The sequence below is a fragment of the Ctenocephalides felis genome, unplaced genomic scaffold (genome assembly GCF_003426905.1).
Source record: "Ctenocephalides felis isolate EL2017-DRISC unplaced genomic scaffold, ASM342690v1 CF-g0.4_SCAFFOLD_01492, whole genome shotgun sequence".
NCBI classification, from domain to species: Eukaryota; Metazoa; Arthropoda; class Insecta; order Siphonaptera; family Pulicidae; genus Ctenocephalides; species Ctenocephalides felis.
Genome location: NW_020537646.1, coordinates 48,528,091 through 48,547,971, shown reverse-complemented (window position 1 = coordinate 48,547,971; position 19,881 = coordinate 48,528,091). Strand labels below are relative to the sequence as shown.

At 29.9% G+C, this 19,881-nt stretch overlaps 1 protein-coding gene across 1 annotated transcript in view; it reads right to left on the bottom strand.

Annotated features, from left to right (window-relative positions):
- LOC113371502 (la-related protein 1) overlaps positions 1 to 19,881 on the bottom strand; it is a 184,475-nt gene that overhangs the window by 19,853 nt on the left and 144,741 nt on the right. Inside the window, exons 13-17 of the mRNA XM_026612125.1 lie at positions 12,835 to 12,998; positions 12,522 to 12,776; positions 1,019 to 1,152; positions 748 to 947; positions 559 to 677 (exon numbers count right to left, since the gene is read on the bottom strand). Of these exons, the coding sequence (XP_026467910.1) occupies positions 559 to 677; positions 748 to 947; positions 1,019 to 1,152; positions 12,522 to 12,776; positions 12,835 to 12,998 (872 nt within the window). The remainder of the gene's footprint in view (positions 1 to 558; positions 678 to 747; positions 948 to 1,018; positions 1,153 to 12,521; positions 12,777 to 12,834; positions 12,999 to 19,881) is intronic.

Below are 19,881 nucleotides of genomic sequence, written 5' to 3'. Positions count from 1 at the left end.
ATTCCTGAATCAGAGGAATATTCTACCCTGTTCCCCGTAAATAATTACAATAAAAATAATAAAATAAACAAATTTGTGCCGTTTAATGAACTTAAATGTAAAATGTATTATTTGTGGTTACTACATATCTTTGAGGTTAATAAAATCGAAAATATTTTTGTAGGCAAGACAGATACTGTAGCTTTAATTTTAATTACATAAAGTTCTTCAAACACGATTACGTGATAAGTGAAATTGTGTAAACAATATTTCTTTGGGTGTTATTTAACATAATAATTCTCTGTACTTTATTGTTTTATCTAACACCCCCAAGATATATCTTTTTCAACAGTATATCTCAGTCACTTTTGAAAATTTAGAGAAAGTCTACATATTTTCCATGTAAAGCAAAGTAATTGAAAATATTGATACAAATTGCATTGTCAAAAAAAAAAACAACTGGAAAACCAATCAGATAAAATATAACACGTGTCTAAATTCATATTAAGTTTTGCAATAGGAACCAAAACCAAATCTTTCATGGAACGACTAAATAATTGATCATAAGCATACTCTCACCTCCGGCTCTTTCTTCATCCGATGCTGAATGTACCTTTCCAGAACCAATCAATTGTGCCCGAGCATGATAACAACTATTAGTGCTTAATTTGCTTGGCTGCTTACCAGCGAAGTCAGATCTTTAATAAATGTAAATTGAAAATATTTACATGATTTTTTATTTATTTCACTGTACTAATTATGCCATACCTATTTCTGATTTTAATTTCAATTGGTGGCCCGTTGCCTCCAGAGTAGCGTCTAGGCCGTACTCCAAAAGTAGTTCTGACTGAAGTCTGTGCTGCCGTATCTGTTGTCGCACCTTCGCTATCAGAAATTGAACGATGTCTCCTTTTTGCTGGATATCTTTTCAAAGCCCCCACGCCTTGCAACATTTCATTTAAAACAGGCTAAAATATAAACATATAATATTACACTACGCATTCTAAGACACCCAAGCACATGTGTTTAATTAGTTTACCTCCATTACTCTGAAGTCATCAATCGTCTTAAACTGTGTCAAATATTCCTTGAGTTTCGGTTCAACATGAAGTTTTTCACTGTGCTTATAGTACTTTAAAAAAGCCCAAAACTTTTCAAGTCCATACAATTGCCCTGAAAATACATCATTATTAGAAGACTTTCATAAAATGAGTTAAATTCCTCAAAGAAAGTGTACTAATATTAAGTCCTCTTCCCCGCACAATTTTAATACTGACAAAAGATGTAATCAATCTTTTAGATTATTTATATTTAATTATGTTATAAAATAAAATAACCATGCTTATTGCTTATTAATCTATGCTAATCTTATGACTGTTTTTTTTTTTTTTTTTTGATTGCTATTTTACTTTCTCAGGGCTTAGTCAAAGTTACGTGTCATCTCATTTTCAATGTTGAAGCACTTCATCAAAATATATTAGCTTCCTTTATAACCTCCGTCGAGTAAGTTATCTCAAAAATAAACAATTTTTTTTACATCTTTACGTTTTAAGGGGTAAGGCGTACTTGGAATTTTTTAAAAATCGATTTTTATTTTTTTTGCATTTTCATTAAGTGTAATATGTTGAAAATATTGTCTGATAATTTCAAGTTGATCCGATGATTACTTTTTATCTTCCCGGAGAAGTTTATGTTTTCATAGAAAAATCCGATTCGCTAATTTTATGTTTTCTCGAGGTTTCAAACCATTCTGAATCGAATGAGACCAAATTTCGAAAAAAGTATGTGTGTGCGTATGTGTAAACAACTTTTTTGCCGTAAATCGACGTTTTCTCAAAAGCGGCTGGACCGATTCCAAAAATTTAAAAGCCATTCGATGTATCTCGATGAGGACTATTGTTTGTCACTCTTGTGCGACGATCGGCCAAGCTCTTTCTTTATAAATTGCAAAAAAGTGAAAAATTTTTCGTCTACGTTTTAGCCCGCAATTCTGAATCGAATTTTAAAATTCAAAAACCGTTCGAAAGATATTGGTTGAGAATCGTGCTAATTAGTTTTTGGTAGAGATCGGCCGGGCCGTTTTCATGTAATAAGGTGTTAAAAAAAAATTTTGTCGATTTTTATTATTATTTTTTTGACGGTAGATACCATAGTCTTCTAGATCATACTAAAATATTACGGCCCTACGACAACTCGTTTAGCTTTAAAAATTCGTCAAAGTTTGCAAAAATTACTATGGTCTTTTGGGCATTTGTCAAAATTATAACTTGCATCGACGTTTGCTCAAAAACTTCTGAACCGATGTCAGAAATTTAAAAACCATTTGATGTATCACGATGAGGATTATCGTTTTTCAGTTTTGTGCGACCATCGGCTGAGTCGTTTCTTTGTAATTTGGAAAAAAGTGTTAAACTTTTCGACATATTTCAGCTCATACTACCGAATCGATTTAAAAAAATCAAAAACTGTTCGAAAGATATTAGTTGGGAATGATACTGATTAGTTTTAGGTTGAACTAACTGTTGAAAAATAAATTTAAGCCAATTTTATGGAACTTTTTTGGACGATATATATCATGGCCTTATAGAACTTACTGAAATATTACGGCCTTACGACAAGTAGTTTAATTATAAAAATTCATCAAGTTTTGAGAAAATCAGTAGTTTTGACATTTGTTAAAATTAAAATTAGACGATTTACTTGGTATAACGGTAGAATACTTGGTCTTAATGAACATACTAAACAATGAAAGTCCTACAAAAAACTGGCTCAATTATAAAAATTATTGATTGTTGAAAATTTGCTTTTAACTAGTTGGTGGTATTGGTATTTTGCTTTGAGGCAAGTTACATGAACTTCCCGAAATGTGTAATGTGTAATTAATGGACCTAATCAATAAAAAAATAATTAATTTATGAGTGATTAAAAGTATTCCGAGTGGATTTATTACACATAATTGAAATTTTCTCATTTTCTCAAAATTTGATGAATTTTTAAAATTAAACTACTTGTTGTAGGGGCGTAAAATTTCAGTAAGTTCGATAAGACCATATATATCGCCAAAAAAATTCCATGAAAATCGGCTTAAATTTTTTTCAACAGGTAATTACAAGAAAACGGCTCAGTAGATTTTCACCTATAACTAATCAGTATCATTCCCAACTAATATCTTTCGAACAGTTTTTGATTTTTAACTTCCCGAAAGAGAAGTTTATGTTTTCTTTAAAAAATCCGATTCGCTAATTTTATGTTTTCTCGACGTTTCAAGCCATTCTGAATCGAATGAGACCAAATTTGGAAAAAGTATGTGTGTGTGTGTATGTGAACAGATTTTTTGCCGTAAATCGACGATTTCTCAAAAACGGCTAGACCGATTTCAAAAATTTAAAAGCCATTCGATGTATCTCGATGAGGACCATCGTTTCGCAGTTTTGTGCGACGATCTGCAAAGCCGTTTCTTTGTAAATCGCAGAGAAGTGAAATTTTTTTCGTCCACGTTTTAGCCCGCAAGTCTGAATCGATTATGAAATTATGAATTGATTAGTTTTTGGTAGAGATCTGCCGGGGCGTTTTCTTGTAATGAAGTTTTAACAAAAATGTCAAAAAACGATACCAATTTTTGCCAACTTTGACGAATTTTTAAAGTTGAACGAGTTGTCGTAGGGCCGTAATATTTTAGTATGATCTAGAAGACTATGGTATCTACCGTCGAAAAAATAATAATATAAATCGGCGAAAAAGAATTTTTTAACACTTTTTACAAGAAAACGCCCAGCCGATCCCTACCAAAAACTAATCTGCACGATTCCCAACCAATATCTTTCGAACGGTTTTTGAATTTTCATAACCGATTCAGAAAATTGCGGGCTAAAACGTGAACGAAAAATTTTTCACTTTTCTGCGATTTACAAAGTAACGGGTCGGCCGATCGAAGTGCAAAACTGACAAACGATAGCCCTCGTCGGGATACATCGAATGGCTTTTAAATTTTTGAAATCGGTCTAGCGCAGTGTTTCCCAACGTGGGGCGCACGCCCCACCGGGGGGCAATTTGAAAATTTTGGTGATTTTAATGTAATGTAGTATAGTATCGGTAAAACATTTAACAAAAAAAAATGCTTCTTAGATTTAGAATAATAAGGTGTCCCAGTTTGGCCGCGACGGTTTTAGTTTTCAGCCTTGCATTCCTAGTGCCGGAGTTATGTTTTTTCTGCCGGGTTGACTTGACTTTTTCTCATTACTATATAATAAAATTACAACTACCCATTATAATCTGAAAATGATATATGCAATAAACTTTATATAACAACAACATTATGAAAGAGAATATTGCGGGATGCAACAATTCTTTGGGTTCCAGTAGCCCTTCACTAATTATTTTAAACTTCTATATTCCAATTACGAAAATTACCAAAAAAATAGGTAAATCAAGTTTCTGACTGCTTGGCATAAATGCTTTAAGGTCAGTGACAAGACTCGACTTGAAATATGCACAAGAAAAGTGATATTTAATACTAAAGTTAATTTCGAAGCTTTATGAGAACAGAGTTTTATACATGGCTTTAAAAGCAGAAAAATTGTAAATATGATGTGAGTTTTTTACTCACTGTCAGTAACTATGGCTAAAGATGGAACTAATTTAAAATAAACTAATTTGTATTGTATCCTTAAAAAGTACAAGGTTGACACTAAGCGCGGCTTTTACTCTTATTGTTAGATTGCTTCAAATGATTCTTTAGGTTTGTCGAGGTTGAGGTAGTAATGTATAGTGAGAAATTTAGCTTTAACTTTTTGATCGGTTATGTAGAGTGTTTGTTGAAAGATGGAATATCAAAACAAACATTTTAGTCAAATTTTGAATTTTTATTTCTGCAAATGGTAAAACGATCATCCCAAAGAATAGGTGCTGTTTATGGTGTCGAAGCCTTAAAAAACAGCTATGTTAAAATTGGTTTTGAAAATGTCATTCTGGTAATTTTCCACTCAATGCTGCTCTGATCGTCCAGTTAAAGTTATGGACAAACTAATTAAAGCAATCATCGATTGGGCTAATAGAGACAATTTGGCTATGTTTAAAAATTATTGGGGGTTGGTGAAAATTGTTCTCAACATCCACCAAATGTTAAGAAATGGTTTTATGAAGAAACTGAAACCAAATGTCCAAATTTAATCATATGTACAGAAATTTGCTATAATTTATTGAAAAACAGAAAAAGCTCAGATTAGAACCTAATATAAAATCTTTGTTTTAGCTTAAGTATTGCATTAAATAAATTTCGAAAAAAAACAGTAATAAAATTAGTTTGAAATTTCCGTATGTTGGCTTATTCCGAAATTTTACTTATGATGTTTAATAACAATTTAATAGCGATTTCATCTTAAAAGTTATTCACATTTTTCCTGGGAGAAAAAAAAATTGTATGGGGGGGGGCATAACGTTTTTATAAACTTCAAGGAGGGGCGGGGCCCAAAAAAGGTTGGGAATCACTGGTCTAGCGGTTCTTGAGAAACAGTCGATTTACGGCAAAAAATCTGTTCACATACACATACACATGCACACACACACACACATACATACATTTTCCAAATTTGGTCTCATTCGATTCAGAATAGCTTGAAACGTCGAGAAAACATAAAATTAGCGAATCGGATTTTTTATGAAAACAAACTTCTTGGGGAAGTTAAAAACTAAAATTTATTATTGGATTTACTATTCAGAATAGAAACAATCAATCTATATATAATTATATATATATATATATATATACAGGGCCGGTCCTGCCTTGCATGCAAAAAATGCGGGCGCAAGCCTTAGGGGGCGCTAAAACGAGTTGCGGAAATTACATTTATAATATAATATTTATATTTTTTATATAAAATATAGAATTATTTATTTAAAATCTAGAATACATAATGAATTATAATAAATAATTTAATTTAACTAGGGATACGGAGACACAAAAAGTATATTTATTTTGCAATGTGATATCAGTAGAAACAATTAAACGATTAATAATTCTGCAAATTAGTAAATAACAGCTCTGTTTATTGCTTAATCTACTTTTTCAATTTTTTTTTTTGTTTGAAGTTACCGTAGAATCAAAAAAGAAATTATCTAGTGTTCAATCCAATTATTGACGAAAAACTGCGAGCTGATTTAGTTGAATCGGAACTTGTTAAAAATTATAAACAAATTATAAAAAATGTAGAGTCAGTGCTTAGAAAATGACTTGTTTATTCCGAGAAATTGAATTGTAACTTTTGTTTTCGTTGCAAATGTTTCTCATCTGATGAACTTTGAATGTTAAAACATGCGTGGTTAGGGTTATGGAAATGGAACAAATACGAAAAATGAAAGCAAAATTTACTTTGGAACGAAAATCTTAAGGCTTGTTTTATACCTAGTGGTGTCCATACTCTAAATTTAATAATTATTAACTATACAGAAATAATACATATCAAATATAATAAGTTTTTTTTCCAATATTGTCCAAGAAATATGTAATTTCTTTGCATTATTTTACTGATTTTTGAACAATACTTCTAAAATACGTTAAAAATTTAACTTTATAACAACAAGCTGATACTCTGAATATGACGGCTCTTACGATATCAATAAGGAGAAGTTTACGACGCAATTTTGGATATTGTAAATGATGAAAAATTAAATTAAATTAAAATTTGAAAAATCCAACATAAATTCGAGTGTATTATAGTTTGAAAATGAAATGCCAGTTTTTTTTAAATATTAATATTGCACATACGTTAAAAATAATTAAAAATTTCAAAATAATTGATTATAATCAACCAGCGAATCGCCTCGATTTTCTAAATAAATTTAAAATCAATATATTTTATATGTTTTTAAATTATATTTAATTTTTTGTGCACTTAATCCAGAATAAATAAAAATTTATTTATTTATTTCACTTAATATTTTTATTAGATTAAAGTTATAGAATTTAAGAAATGCATTTCAGAAATAGTTTTTATTATTTTGATATAAAGATTTTTTTTCAAAATAATAAATACTATTTCTGAAATGCATTTCTTAAATTCTATAACTTTAATCTAATAAAAATATTAATTTTTTTGCTATGGCAGTCGAACTTACATCCTTAACCAATTTACTACATATTGAATATTACTAAAATGTGAAATTATGACAGGGATTGTTTTATTTATTGATATCGATAATAATAAATAAATTTAAAATCAATATATTTTATACCCTTCTAGATTATATCTAAGTTTTTGTTTACTAAATCCAGAATAAATAAAAATTAATTTTTAAAAAATATGTAAATATTTATATAATTTTAATGATAAACTGTTAACAGTGAAAATTAATAGGGGGGCACTAGAAAAAAAAGTTGCATGCGGGCGCTAAGGACCCCAGGACCGGCCCTGTATATATATATATATATATATATATATATATATATATATGTGTCTGTGCGTGTGTGTGCGTCATCAATAGAATTGCAAAATAAAGAACAAGAGTAATTATCACAAGTAACATAATCATAAAAAAACATCAAATGAAACTTGATAAAATCACTAGTATGAGAAAATACGAACAAAATGACACAGTCGCCTTATTTAAAAATCGGCTTGTTTTAATAACGTTAATAACAGTAAATCCAATAACAAAAAACTATAATTTATTATTGGATTTACTGTTCGGATAAGAAACAATCAATATATATACGATCAATATATATATATATATATATATATATATATATATATATATATATATATATATACTAGCTGACCCGACAGACGTTGTTCTGTACCCTCGTCTACAATTTTTCAATATTTTATACTAATATTTACTGCTTAGTTAAAATAATAATTACTGTTTTTTGAATTACTATTTACATCAATATATGAGTGATGTTGAATGTAGAACTGTTTCAAATAAAATGATTGTTCTCAATTCCCACAGTTAACACTTTAATTATTCATTTAACAAATATTAAAAAATGTTCAATAAAATTGTATATTAAAAATTATACACTGCGATTTATAGAACAAATTTATTTCCAATAGCTCAATTTATTTTATCGCATTTAAGGGTTATATAGTATTTTTAGTCATACCTGTAGATGTGGATGTATAAATGAATGATTTTTTGTTTATTCACGACTGAAGCATTGATTTTCCAAACTTATCACACTAAAAATTATCGTCTGCCTTTGTGATTTATGGTCATAGCATAAGATACACGTGTTGAAAATTGAAATCATTGAAAAAGTACAACAAATTCAGAAAGCAATCGCGGCAAAGGTGCAATGTCACCTTTTATTTTTCTACCCAAAATAGTTGCTTCAATAATGTTGCCTATCATTTTTATAATCTCGTACCATATTTTAACTGGCTTTTAGTAATTTTAATATCTAAATTACATTTTTTTCTCTAATAAATCAATATACATTATTGCTTAAGTTTATATTTGAAGTAAATTAATTTGTCAAATCCTGTTCACATGTGCTCTATTCAACTTACGATCAACAAAATTATTGCTCTGAGAATTTTTTTACTGTGCTCCAATTTATTTGATATTTTGGAAATAGGCTAATCTTTATCTTAAGTTCAATGTTTTTAACAATTTGCACTCCGTCACCATCCACAGCATTAATTGGATTATTACTCTTTTAATTCTGATTTTATCAGAACTTGTAATACACTATTTTAAAGGTGATTAAATGAGCTACAACTTTCTCTATCAGTAATTTTACAGTAACTTCTCTTATTGTGAAACGGCGAAGGGACAGCCGCCCACTCCTTAATTAATCATACATCTATCAATATTTGTGTAACGGAAAAATAATAAACAACAATAATTAGTCAGAAAAATACCTCGAATTTTCATATATATATATATACTTTCATATGTATTCTTTCAGAGGTATTATGATGAGAAATTGGTTGTTTTTTTTAAAGGTTTTTTTTTCATGAAATCATGAGTTTTTTGAGAATCATTTGTACTAAAGTTGTGGTATTTTCTAGAATACATTAAGATCTCTTAAACCAAGTTAATTCTAGATGGAATACGATTATTTTTAATTTTGGTGGATATGGCACTCAAACTATTTGATTTAAATAAAAAAAAAATTGTATGCGTCCTTTATCTGCATGATAGCTCACTCATTTTACACGCAGAAGTACTCATTTTAAAGCTTATTTTGAGCACTATAAAAACACATTCTCATATCTAGCTTAATAATGTTCCTAAAACACTATAAAATAGCGATTTATTAAGATTTTAGTTGATATAATTCTGTTCATTACATGATTTTCGTTAAAATGTATATTTTTGAAGATATTAGCAAAAAATGATGAAAAACGCAAAAAAGAAACATATATTCAGTAGCCAGTAACTTGAAAAGTATTTGCTTTTTTGGAAAACATTATAAAACATTTTTCTCTTATAATTAGTTCTTTTATCGATACCCAACGTTATTTTTAAAAAATAAGAATAAAATTACACCACTGAAAAGAAATGTCATCCACCCGAGAAGTGGTAAAGGAGTCTAAATTGTTTTCACTTCTGAAGAGTAAGATGAACCTAGTTCCAAAATTCCAAACGAATTGGAAAACAGTAAAAAAAGTTCAGACCGAAAGCGCTCCATTGAGTAAATATTCCGTACCCAATGACAAACATATGAATTTTTGACATAATGAAACTTCTAAATAATTTTTTGAATAAGTAATTTTTTTTGTATTGTGACTTAGTATAGTATGGCAAAACGACTGCAAATTGAATATTTTTGAGCGCAATCACTTATGGTTCGTATCCTTTGCACGAATTCGTACGGCGAATCTGTTCGCAAAGTGCGCAAACAAAATTATTGCAAGCAAAAGCAAACCACGCGCACGTTGAGAACACGATTCGCCGTGCGCGTCAGACGCATGTTATATTATTTGCATCTTATATTAATTTAATTTTTGGCACATCTCAGCTGCTTTTCGGCATTAATAATGTAGACATTAAATTTTCCTTATTCATAATCATGAATTTATTATATTTTAATATTGCCTTAGCCTATAAGTGAATAGAAATGTTTGGCAAATGACAGTTGTCATTTGTTTTTAATGTCAAACCATGCCTTAAATATTTTAAAGGTCAAACAATGATAAGCGGTTTTTTGTATTTTTTTTCATTTATTCCTACAATCTAACTATATTTCTATGAATCAAAACATTCTAGAAAATTTCCCGAACAAACTTCAGAAAGGTTCATGAAAATCCAAATTATAGTTTAGGAGGATTAATGAAACTTACATTGTTACACAAGAATTTTATATATAAGATATATATATATATATATATATATATATATATATATATATCATTGTCACAGTCTTGTAGCAGAACTGATTAGTTCAAACGTGTTTCGCGCTTTCCATATATTATTTTGAGCGCTTTTTGCTCATGTTTTTTTAATACCTCTATATTGATATTTGTAATTATTTCAATTAAAATTGCTAATAATGCGCCGTAACAACAATATTAATATTTCATAGTTCTTGTTTAGAATGATTATTATATATTAACATACACAGGTCACGTAAAAATACCGTTTTCGAGGGCAGGCGGCGTGTTTTTACGAATTAGAACGTTACTTACTTTAAAATCGATTTACATACGAAATTGAGAGAGTAAGCTGGTACTTTTGTTTGGATTAAATTGTTTTTTGTCGTTTATTTTAATATTATAATACTTACAATTAGTATATTTAGTTTAGTACTTAGTTTATTTAGGACATTTATAAAACAACAAACTTTTCATTTCGAACATTTTATTGGTTCGAATAATTATACTAATATACATTAGTAGAAGCTAGACTGCATTTTCTAAAATTTAGTAAAGACTATTGTATACACCTATATAAAAATAAATAAACAATGGGTAGTACTGCCCTAAGGCAAGTGGAGAATTTATATAATAATGCCATATGCTAAGCCTTATCGAAGGCTGATGTACAGAAAAACTGTTACACAAAATTATTTTTTATCTAGTGAGTGGGAAGTGAGTTGGCGATCATGTTGCATTGTTGAATAATAGAATGATGTCTTCTAAAACCAAATTCGTGGTTAGGTATCCACGTTTCTCCGGGATAGTGTTCTAGAAATCTTTGTAAAATAAGTTTTTCTAAAATTTTTGATAGAAATGGAAGAAGGCTTATAGATCATAAGATCTTAAATCAGATGAATCTTTATTTGGTTCTTCCATACAGATGCCGAATAGTTAAATTGAAGAATGGAGTTGAAAAGCATTGTTATTAGTAATAAACATTTAATACAGACATTTTTAGCACTTCGAAGCGAATCGATCGATACCTAGGGCTGATTTTATTTTATTAACATTCATTTTATTTTCGATCTCGCTTGGATTGAAAGGTCTTATGGTAGAAGTTTGGTAATTTTCTTGAAGAAAATTTAATATTTCTATATCTGAAGTTATATATTGGTCTTAAATATTCCACAAAAGCATTGCAATTTTCAGAGACTCTTTTCGCCCATGTAATGTGTATATGTAAATAAATTTTCAGTGCAGATTTTGTTATTAGAGGTTTTTGTTTGTTCTTCAGTGGCTTCCAAATAAAGGCATCGTATCTTAGCTGTAATACATATGAATTAAATGAATCATTTTTCCAAAAAGCGATAATTTTTCCTAATTTATTACTAATTTGGTTAAAACTATTTTTTTCCGACGGCCAATGAATTTGTGCAACTTTCGCCTAGCTTAGCAGATATTAATCTTTTTATTTCAGATGAAATTATATGAATCTTCGCGGTGAGACAATTCGAGGTGCAATCTCGCACGTTTTAATGATAATTTAATTTAGAAATTGTGGGAGTTTGGCAAGTCGTGACAGAAAAATAAAAATGGCAAGTAAGCTGTGAAAAAAATAAAATGAGGAGCGTGGTTTGTTTTGATAAAAAAGATTGTCGGAATTGTTTTTTTTTTTGAATTTATAAAATTCAATCTAATAATAAAACTAGTGGGGTGTATGGCGTCGTGCCTTAAGCAAATGGCTGGAACTTCCCGTACCGTAACAAAATGTTCAAGGAATACTGAATGTTTTCAAAATATTGTAATATTGTCTAATATTTATAAGAATTATATAAACTGAAATGCAAAGTTGAAATTATTTGTTTAAAGTATATTAGGACTATAGTCAGAATTAAAAATAAAATCTGAATTATTTTCGATATACAAAAAAATTTTCTTTGACAAAAAAAAATTGAATCCGTGCGCCCGAAAACGTGGCTGGAAAATTGTATCCATGTACACACACACACACATCCATTTTTTCTGAGGTATGCCAAAATGCTCAGAAACCATCAAAACGTCGAGAAATGCAAAAATTTTCAATTTCGATTTTTGGACGATTACAATAATTTACCCTACGGGAAGTTAATAAGCAAATGTCGAATCGCTCAATAATCATATTAAAAAATGCAATGCATATTACTATTTAATTGGAATAACTTATTCAACGAAAGAGATAACAAAATCAAGTTTGCTCACCTGATTCATAATCTTTTATTGTTTCTGTCATAAAATCAACGTATAAATGAGGTCTAAATTTTCGTTCCAGGCCGTAACTATAGAATCTGAATAAACATTCCAACCCATAGCGAAAACCACCTGCAGCATCATCTAAAGCCAATGATCTGAACTCTGAGTACATTGTACCATTGAAATTCTCCCTCAAAAAGAACGACCAGAATCTAAAAAGAGTGTTCATCTCTTGGCTATGCCCAATGCCAAGACGCTTTCTTTCTGCAATTTTAAAAATATTAAATATTGTTATCAGTAAATCTAATGAGCATAGAATTACCTTTTAGACATTTGGAGTGATACTTGTGATAGACTTGCTGAGTAAAATTATTTTCTTTGAGCAACGAGTGTGATGGATGTTGGAAAATAGGCAATGATTGTGGAGCACTGCTGCCGCAGCTTGAACCAAGGTGCGATTCACTTGGACTTGTACCAGCGCTGCTTCTACAATAGTATTATATATATATATATATATATATATATATATATATATATATATATATTATATATATATATATATATATATATATGATCAATTTCTTGGAGGGCGTAACATAAAGTACAAAATATAAATAAGTAAAGATTTTTTAAAACATCTTTATTTTTCCATACGTTTCGACGTAAAATTCTACGTAATCGTTAAAAATTAAATATACATAAGCAAAAATAAAAAGAAAAAGATTTAACTAAAGAGACAGACTAATTATATCTAAACCTTAAATTAAAATAATGCATAAAACATTACTTACTTGAATTTCTTAGATTATCACTTACACATATTAATACAGCTTGTAAAAAAATAATAATGGAAACAAGCACCAAATGTCAGTAATTTCTTTTTTATAAAGAATAAAAAATTCTTCTTGATTTTGATGTCGTTTTATAGGTCTTTACGAAAAAATACGATATACCTATTTTCAATTTCTTAGCTCATCATCTGGCCGAGATATCATTGAAAACATGTGAAAGTGGCCCCTTTTTCGTCAAACTCATTTTTTGTCAGAAATATAAAAGATATAAAAAAACTAATAACGAGATTATATTCACACGGATCTTGTCTATGCAGTTTATAACAAATAAAGTGAAAACATTTATAGTTAGTGCATAAGAAGGTGAAAATAATTTTTCATTTTCCATTTCTTACCAGTGCGGATTTTTGGAGTACTTTTAAATTAGCACCATTCGAAAGTTTGTATATTTTTCTTATGTCATTCAAGATTTTATTTAGATATAGGTAGAACCTCGTGATCAAAACAAGCAATTAAGCTAGTACACGCGCTGACGGTATAAGAACACCCATATAAGATCCCTGAGCAAGAGCGACGACAAGCTGGATATGGCAGAAACCGCAAAATGACATTTTTTAAACTAATTTTTATTGAGAGGTCATAACCGCTGGACCTGCCTTCCCAAATCATCTGTCAATACAAGTCAAATGCTTTTTCAAGTATTACAATCGGACGCTCCGTTGTTCTCTTAAAAACTGAGTTACCGCTTTTGGCACTTTTTGCCTCGTATTTCAGAACGGCTGAACCTGCCTTCGCCAAAAACTAATTAACATGTCTCATTATCGAAGAACCAAAAATGGTAATTCCGTTTTTGAGAGAACAAAGCGTCAGATTTGAGTGATTCAAAAAACATTTTATTTATATTGATTAAACAAAGAAATGTTCGAAATTTTGGAAAGGCAAAAAGCGGTTGTGGACTCTCAATAACAATAAGTTAAACTAGTGGGGTGTATGGCATCGTGCCTTAAGACAAATTGCTGGAACTTCATGTACCGTAACGAAATGTTCGAGGAATATTGAATGTTTTCAGATAAATTTTTATAAATAATTTAACATTGTCTAATATTTATAAGAATTATATAAAGTGAATTGCAAAGTTGAAATTATTTGTTTAAAGTATAGTAGAACTTTAGTCAGAATTAAAAATAAAATCTGAATTATTTTCGACAAAAAAAAAAATAATAATAAAAATTGAAACAAACATTTTTTGTCTAAAATCAATTATTTTGTTAAAACAAGCAGAAAGTTCTTTGAATCATTTAAATCAGACGCTTAGTTCCCTCAAAAACTGCAATTTTTTTCACATTTAGCTCTGTATCTTCGAAATGACTGGGCCTGCCTTTGCCAAACACTAATAACCACTTCTCCCAATCATTACTAATTGAATGTTTTTAGATCATTCAAATCGGATGCTCCGTTCTCTCAAAAACTCGATTTCTATTTTCTACACTCTTTGCTCCGTAACTGCTGGACCTGCCTTTGTCAAAAACTAATCAGCACATCTCCCTATCAATAGGAATCTAATGGTTTTTGAACCATTCAAATCGGTTGATCCGTGTGCCCAAAAACGTGACCGAAAAATTGTATCTATACATACATACACACACACATCCTCTTTTTCTGAGGTATGCCAAAATGTTCAGAAACCTTCAAAACGGCGAGAAATGCAAATATTTTCAATTTCGATTTTTGGACGATTACAGTGACTTACCCTACGAGAAGTTAATAAATGTAATTTGGCGATCAAAAATGTTTATTGGACATATGTACATCAAATTATCAGATATTTTATAGAGATTTTAATAATGTGTACACAGTTTGTGTAAATTTTTTTTGGATCCGCACCAAGATGTTTAGTTTTAAAATTCACGTATATGGTTCAAACAAACGTCCTCGACATTTTCGACAATGTGGAATAACCGATTTGACTAATTTGAAAAAACTATCGTTTCGTATTGATAATGACGCGTGCTGATAAGTTTTTGACGAAGGCAAGTTTTGGCCGTTCCGAGGATATGGGGCAAAAAGTACCAAAAACGGTAACTCAGTTTTTAAGAGAACGGAGCCTCCGATTTTAATAATTAAACTAGTGGGGTGGGTGGCATCGTGCCTTAAGGCAAATTGCTGGAACTTCCCGTACCGTAACGAAATGTTCGAGGAATACTGAATGTTTTCAAATAGATTATTATAAATACTGTAACATTGTCTAATATTTATAAGAATTATATAAACTGAATTGCAAAGTTAAAATTATTTGTTTATAGTTCTTTTTCCAATTTCTGTCATTTTTTCCTAGTGTATATTAATTTCTCAATGTTCATTCTGTAGATCCACTGGTGTTGACATAAAATTCTATGTCGAAACGTTTGGAAAAATTAAAGATTAACTTCTAAATCTTTGCCTTTTATTTGATGTATTGCCCTTGAAAAACTTACTCATATATATCAGTGGATCTACAGAATGAACATTGAAAAATTAATATAAACTAGGGAAAAATGACAGAAATTGGAAAAAGAACTATAGATATAAGTTATATAATTATAACAATAACAATTATTACTAAACAGATAAGACGAACAAAAGAAATGAAAAGTAAAAAGAAATATATACAAACATACAAAAGCGTAATATATATATATATATATATATATATATATATATATATACATAAATATACACATAACACATATATACATATATATATATATATATATATATATATATATATATATATATACGTAATACGTATATATAGATATATACATACAGACATATACACATATATATATATATACATATATACATACATACACATACATATACATACATACATATACAATACAGACACATACACATATATAAACAATAAAGGTAACTTACATAAATATGGTCTTACATCAGTAACTAGCGCATGGCACATAATTTTGCACTATATACTATATACACTAACCTGTTTTTGTTTTGTTGAACAGAGTATAGCAAAATATTTGTGAAATATATAATATATTTTGAACGGAGAAAGTAGTTTATGCATACGTTTCCGAGGCAGTAATGAAACATGTGTTTAAAAATTATTTGAAGAGACCGTTTGAAGGATAGTTGGCGAGTCTTTTTACAATCAGTGTTTCGAAGTATGGGTGAAGAGGCTAAGAATCAAAGTTCGGGATCGGACCGAAACAAAATTGGAAATATTATTGAGTATCACCTGATAATTTTCACAGAGTAAGGAGGCATCACACCTTTTATTAATGCAAGATTTATTGATGCTGATTAGACAAGATTCAGCAAACCTTCTCTGAATAATGTTCCGTTCGTGATAAAGTACACTAGCGTTGTAAAAGTTAAAAGAATGTTTAAAATTTTTTATATGTTCTGTTATCATCGTTTGATTTTGTCGCGGATTTTTTGAGTTATTATCATGTTGTTTTAGTCGTTTTATTAAATTCGGTCCAGTTTCACCTATGTAAATGGAATCACAATCATTGCATTTTAATTTATGGACAATATTTGACGTGCGTTCTAAACTAGTGGGTGATTTGATGTTGGAAAAAAGAGAGCTAAGGGTTAAGTCTATGTTACAAATTTATCTTAAGACGACATTGTGAAACAGTTTTTTCCAAATGGGAAAGAGTTCTTTAATAAATTTCTTTTCTATTTCCAAATTTTTGGCGCCAAATTTATATACCGTCCATAGGGTAGAAAGGTCTAGATAACAAATTTTTGAAAGACATCAAAAAAGCACATTTTTACAATGATGAAGTAGAAGGCAGTTTACCGAACGTAGTCAGATAATTGTTCGTTTGATATGTGTTATTTGTTGTGATATAATTCTTATGGTTTTCACAATATAGTTTATATTTGCTCAAAGTCAAATTGGACCTTTGTGCCTCGCCCTGCTCTACATATATACTTTTTATTAAATTTTCTTCAATTCATCGAAAGTTACTTGAAACTTTTCAAAAAGCAGGTCAAAGAAGAAATACTTAATTCATTTTCTATCTCTCCTCGCAAAAATTTGAAAATTTTGTATAAGCTTTGTAGTATTATTTACAATTATACACAAAATCCAGAATCCAAAAATAATCTGGAAAACTTGAAACTTGAAACGTAATCAATAAGTCGAAAGACCAAAAAAGACTTGGATTCGATAATACCATGTTTTCTATAGGAAGTGTATAAAACTTCCAGTTTGATTGTACGTATTGACAAAAAATAAACTAATGGGGTTTATTGTTTTTATAAAGTCGGCCTACATTTCTGTCCTTGGATTCAACAAATATAGTGTGAGGGCTCATATCGCAACCTTCAAAACGTATCAAATTATTTAATGGATTAACTCTTTCATCTGATTTATTTTGATCGTTTATATTGTTGTCATCACTTATTAGATCTTTTGTTATTTCTATTGTTGTATCAATATTATTTGACGCTAAATTACTGTTTTTCCTTTTGTTCTAACGTATCCCTTTTATTACTATCTGTACTTACATCGTTGATAACTTATTTATAATTAACATTAACACTTATTCAAATCACAACTACTAACTGATTCATTTTCTACACTTATTACACTTTCAGTATCACAAAAATCCATGTCACTCGATCTATATAAACAAGTGTTCCTTGCATCTGCTGTTGATTTTCCAATCGCAGAGCAGCAGGTAGAAAGATTTGGGTCAGGCGGTCGGCCGCACTGACCATCCCGACTCGGAAGACTTTATATAATTATTTATGATTATTTATTTGATGTGAATCGCTCGGGTGCTACAATCGAACTGAGATTTAGTCTCAGATTAGCTTCAATATAACATTATCATAACAATTGTTAAACTAATAAGGAGAACCCGAGCGTTGCTCGTCTCGGTTTTTTGATGAAACTTGGCACAATGGTAGATTTGATGCCCAAACTGACTGTGATAAATATTAGAGGCATATGAAAAGTGGTTTAATTATAAAAATTAATTAAAGTTTGCATTTTAGCAGCGTGCGACATGCATAGCTTGCAATGCTTTTCTTTATCAGTAGCAGATTGGCCGAATGGCTATCGACTGATTTTTGCTCCGAGGTTCAATTCCCACTTCAGATTTAATATTTTTTATAATTTTTCTTTGATATTTGTAATTTCACGTGTAAATAATATCAACATTTATTTGAGTTTTCAATTAATTTTATATTTTCCACTATAATATTTATAAAGTCCTCCGTAACAAATGTAAATTTTTATTTTCTTCCATTTTGATCATTATTTGCTGTCTTTTTGTTTTTATGTAGCTTTTCCAAGTATGTCTGCTGTCTAAATGGAGACCAAGATATTTCACTATGTTCTGTTCCAGAATCTGAACGTTATTTAGATAAATTGGAGGGCACGTACCCTCTCTCAGGGTAAATATGTTATGAGCTGTTGTCGGAAAGCTTGATCAGCACTATGATTACTACTTAGAATCTCAATATCGTCAGCAAATGTAGTAAGTGTCAGATTTTCAAGTAATAGGAGGTCTTTGTGTATAACATTATAAGAAGGGACCCAAAATACTACCTTATAGAACTCCTGACATTATTTTGAGGAAATCAGATGTTACTTGATTTACTTTCACTTGAAAAATCCTATCTTAAAGATATGATTTTAAAATCCCATAATACCTGGGTGGAAGGTATGCTTTTATTTTATATAAAAGTTCTGGGTGCTAAACCTTATCAAATCTGTGGATTTGTTGTGTGGTCGAATGTTCACGCCTAAAGCCAAATTGATGATAGGGGAACCAATCTGGGGGAAACACGTTGTTGATTTGGTTTAAAAGGATCCTTTAGAGCAGTTTAGATATTGCGGGAAGCAAGGATATTGGTCTATATGAAGATACCTCAGTCAAGTTTTTGCCTTTTTTAGAAATCCTTAATATTTGGGCAGTCTTAAATAATTTTGGCCAATACTTGACTCTGACTATGGCATTAAATATATAAGTTATTAAAACAATCATTTTCTTACGAAGTTCTTTCAACACTCTTGCTGTTATTCTGTCAAAACCTAGCGATTTTCTTGTATTTAACCTCTGGATTTGCGAGTTGACTTCTTTGGGTTTGATAGGTATGAATGATTGAAGAAACTGTGGAGGTTTAAGCAATTCTTCTTCAATTTCTTTATCAATAGTGGAATCAAATAGTTTAAAAACATTATATAAATATTCAGCAAATAGATTTGCTTTGTCTTCATCACTCCTCGCCCAAGGATCATTTTCGCTGACTCTAATAGGTGTAGAAAAGAATTTAGGCTTCTTCAGATTACAAGCTGCTTTCCATATCGAGTTATCTGACCTGGATAGATTAATAACGTACTTTTCAAAATCTTCATTTCTGACTTGCCTAAGTTTGCTTTTAAGTTCTCTGCAAAGTTTATTTCATGTATTCTGTTGCCATTTAGCTCTAGCACGTCTTTTCTTCTGAATTAGTTCTTTGATTACCAACGTAATATCTTGTAATGGAGATGATGCTTGAGTTACAGGTGTGGCTTCTTGAGCTGAAGTCGTAATATGTTGAAGCAGATC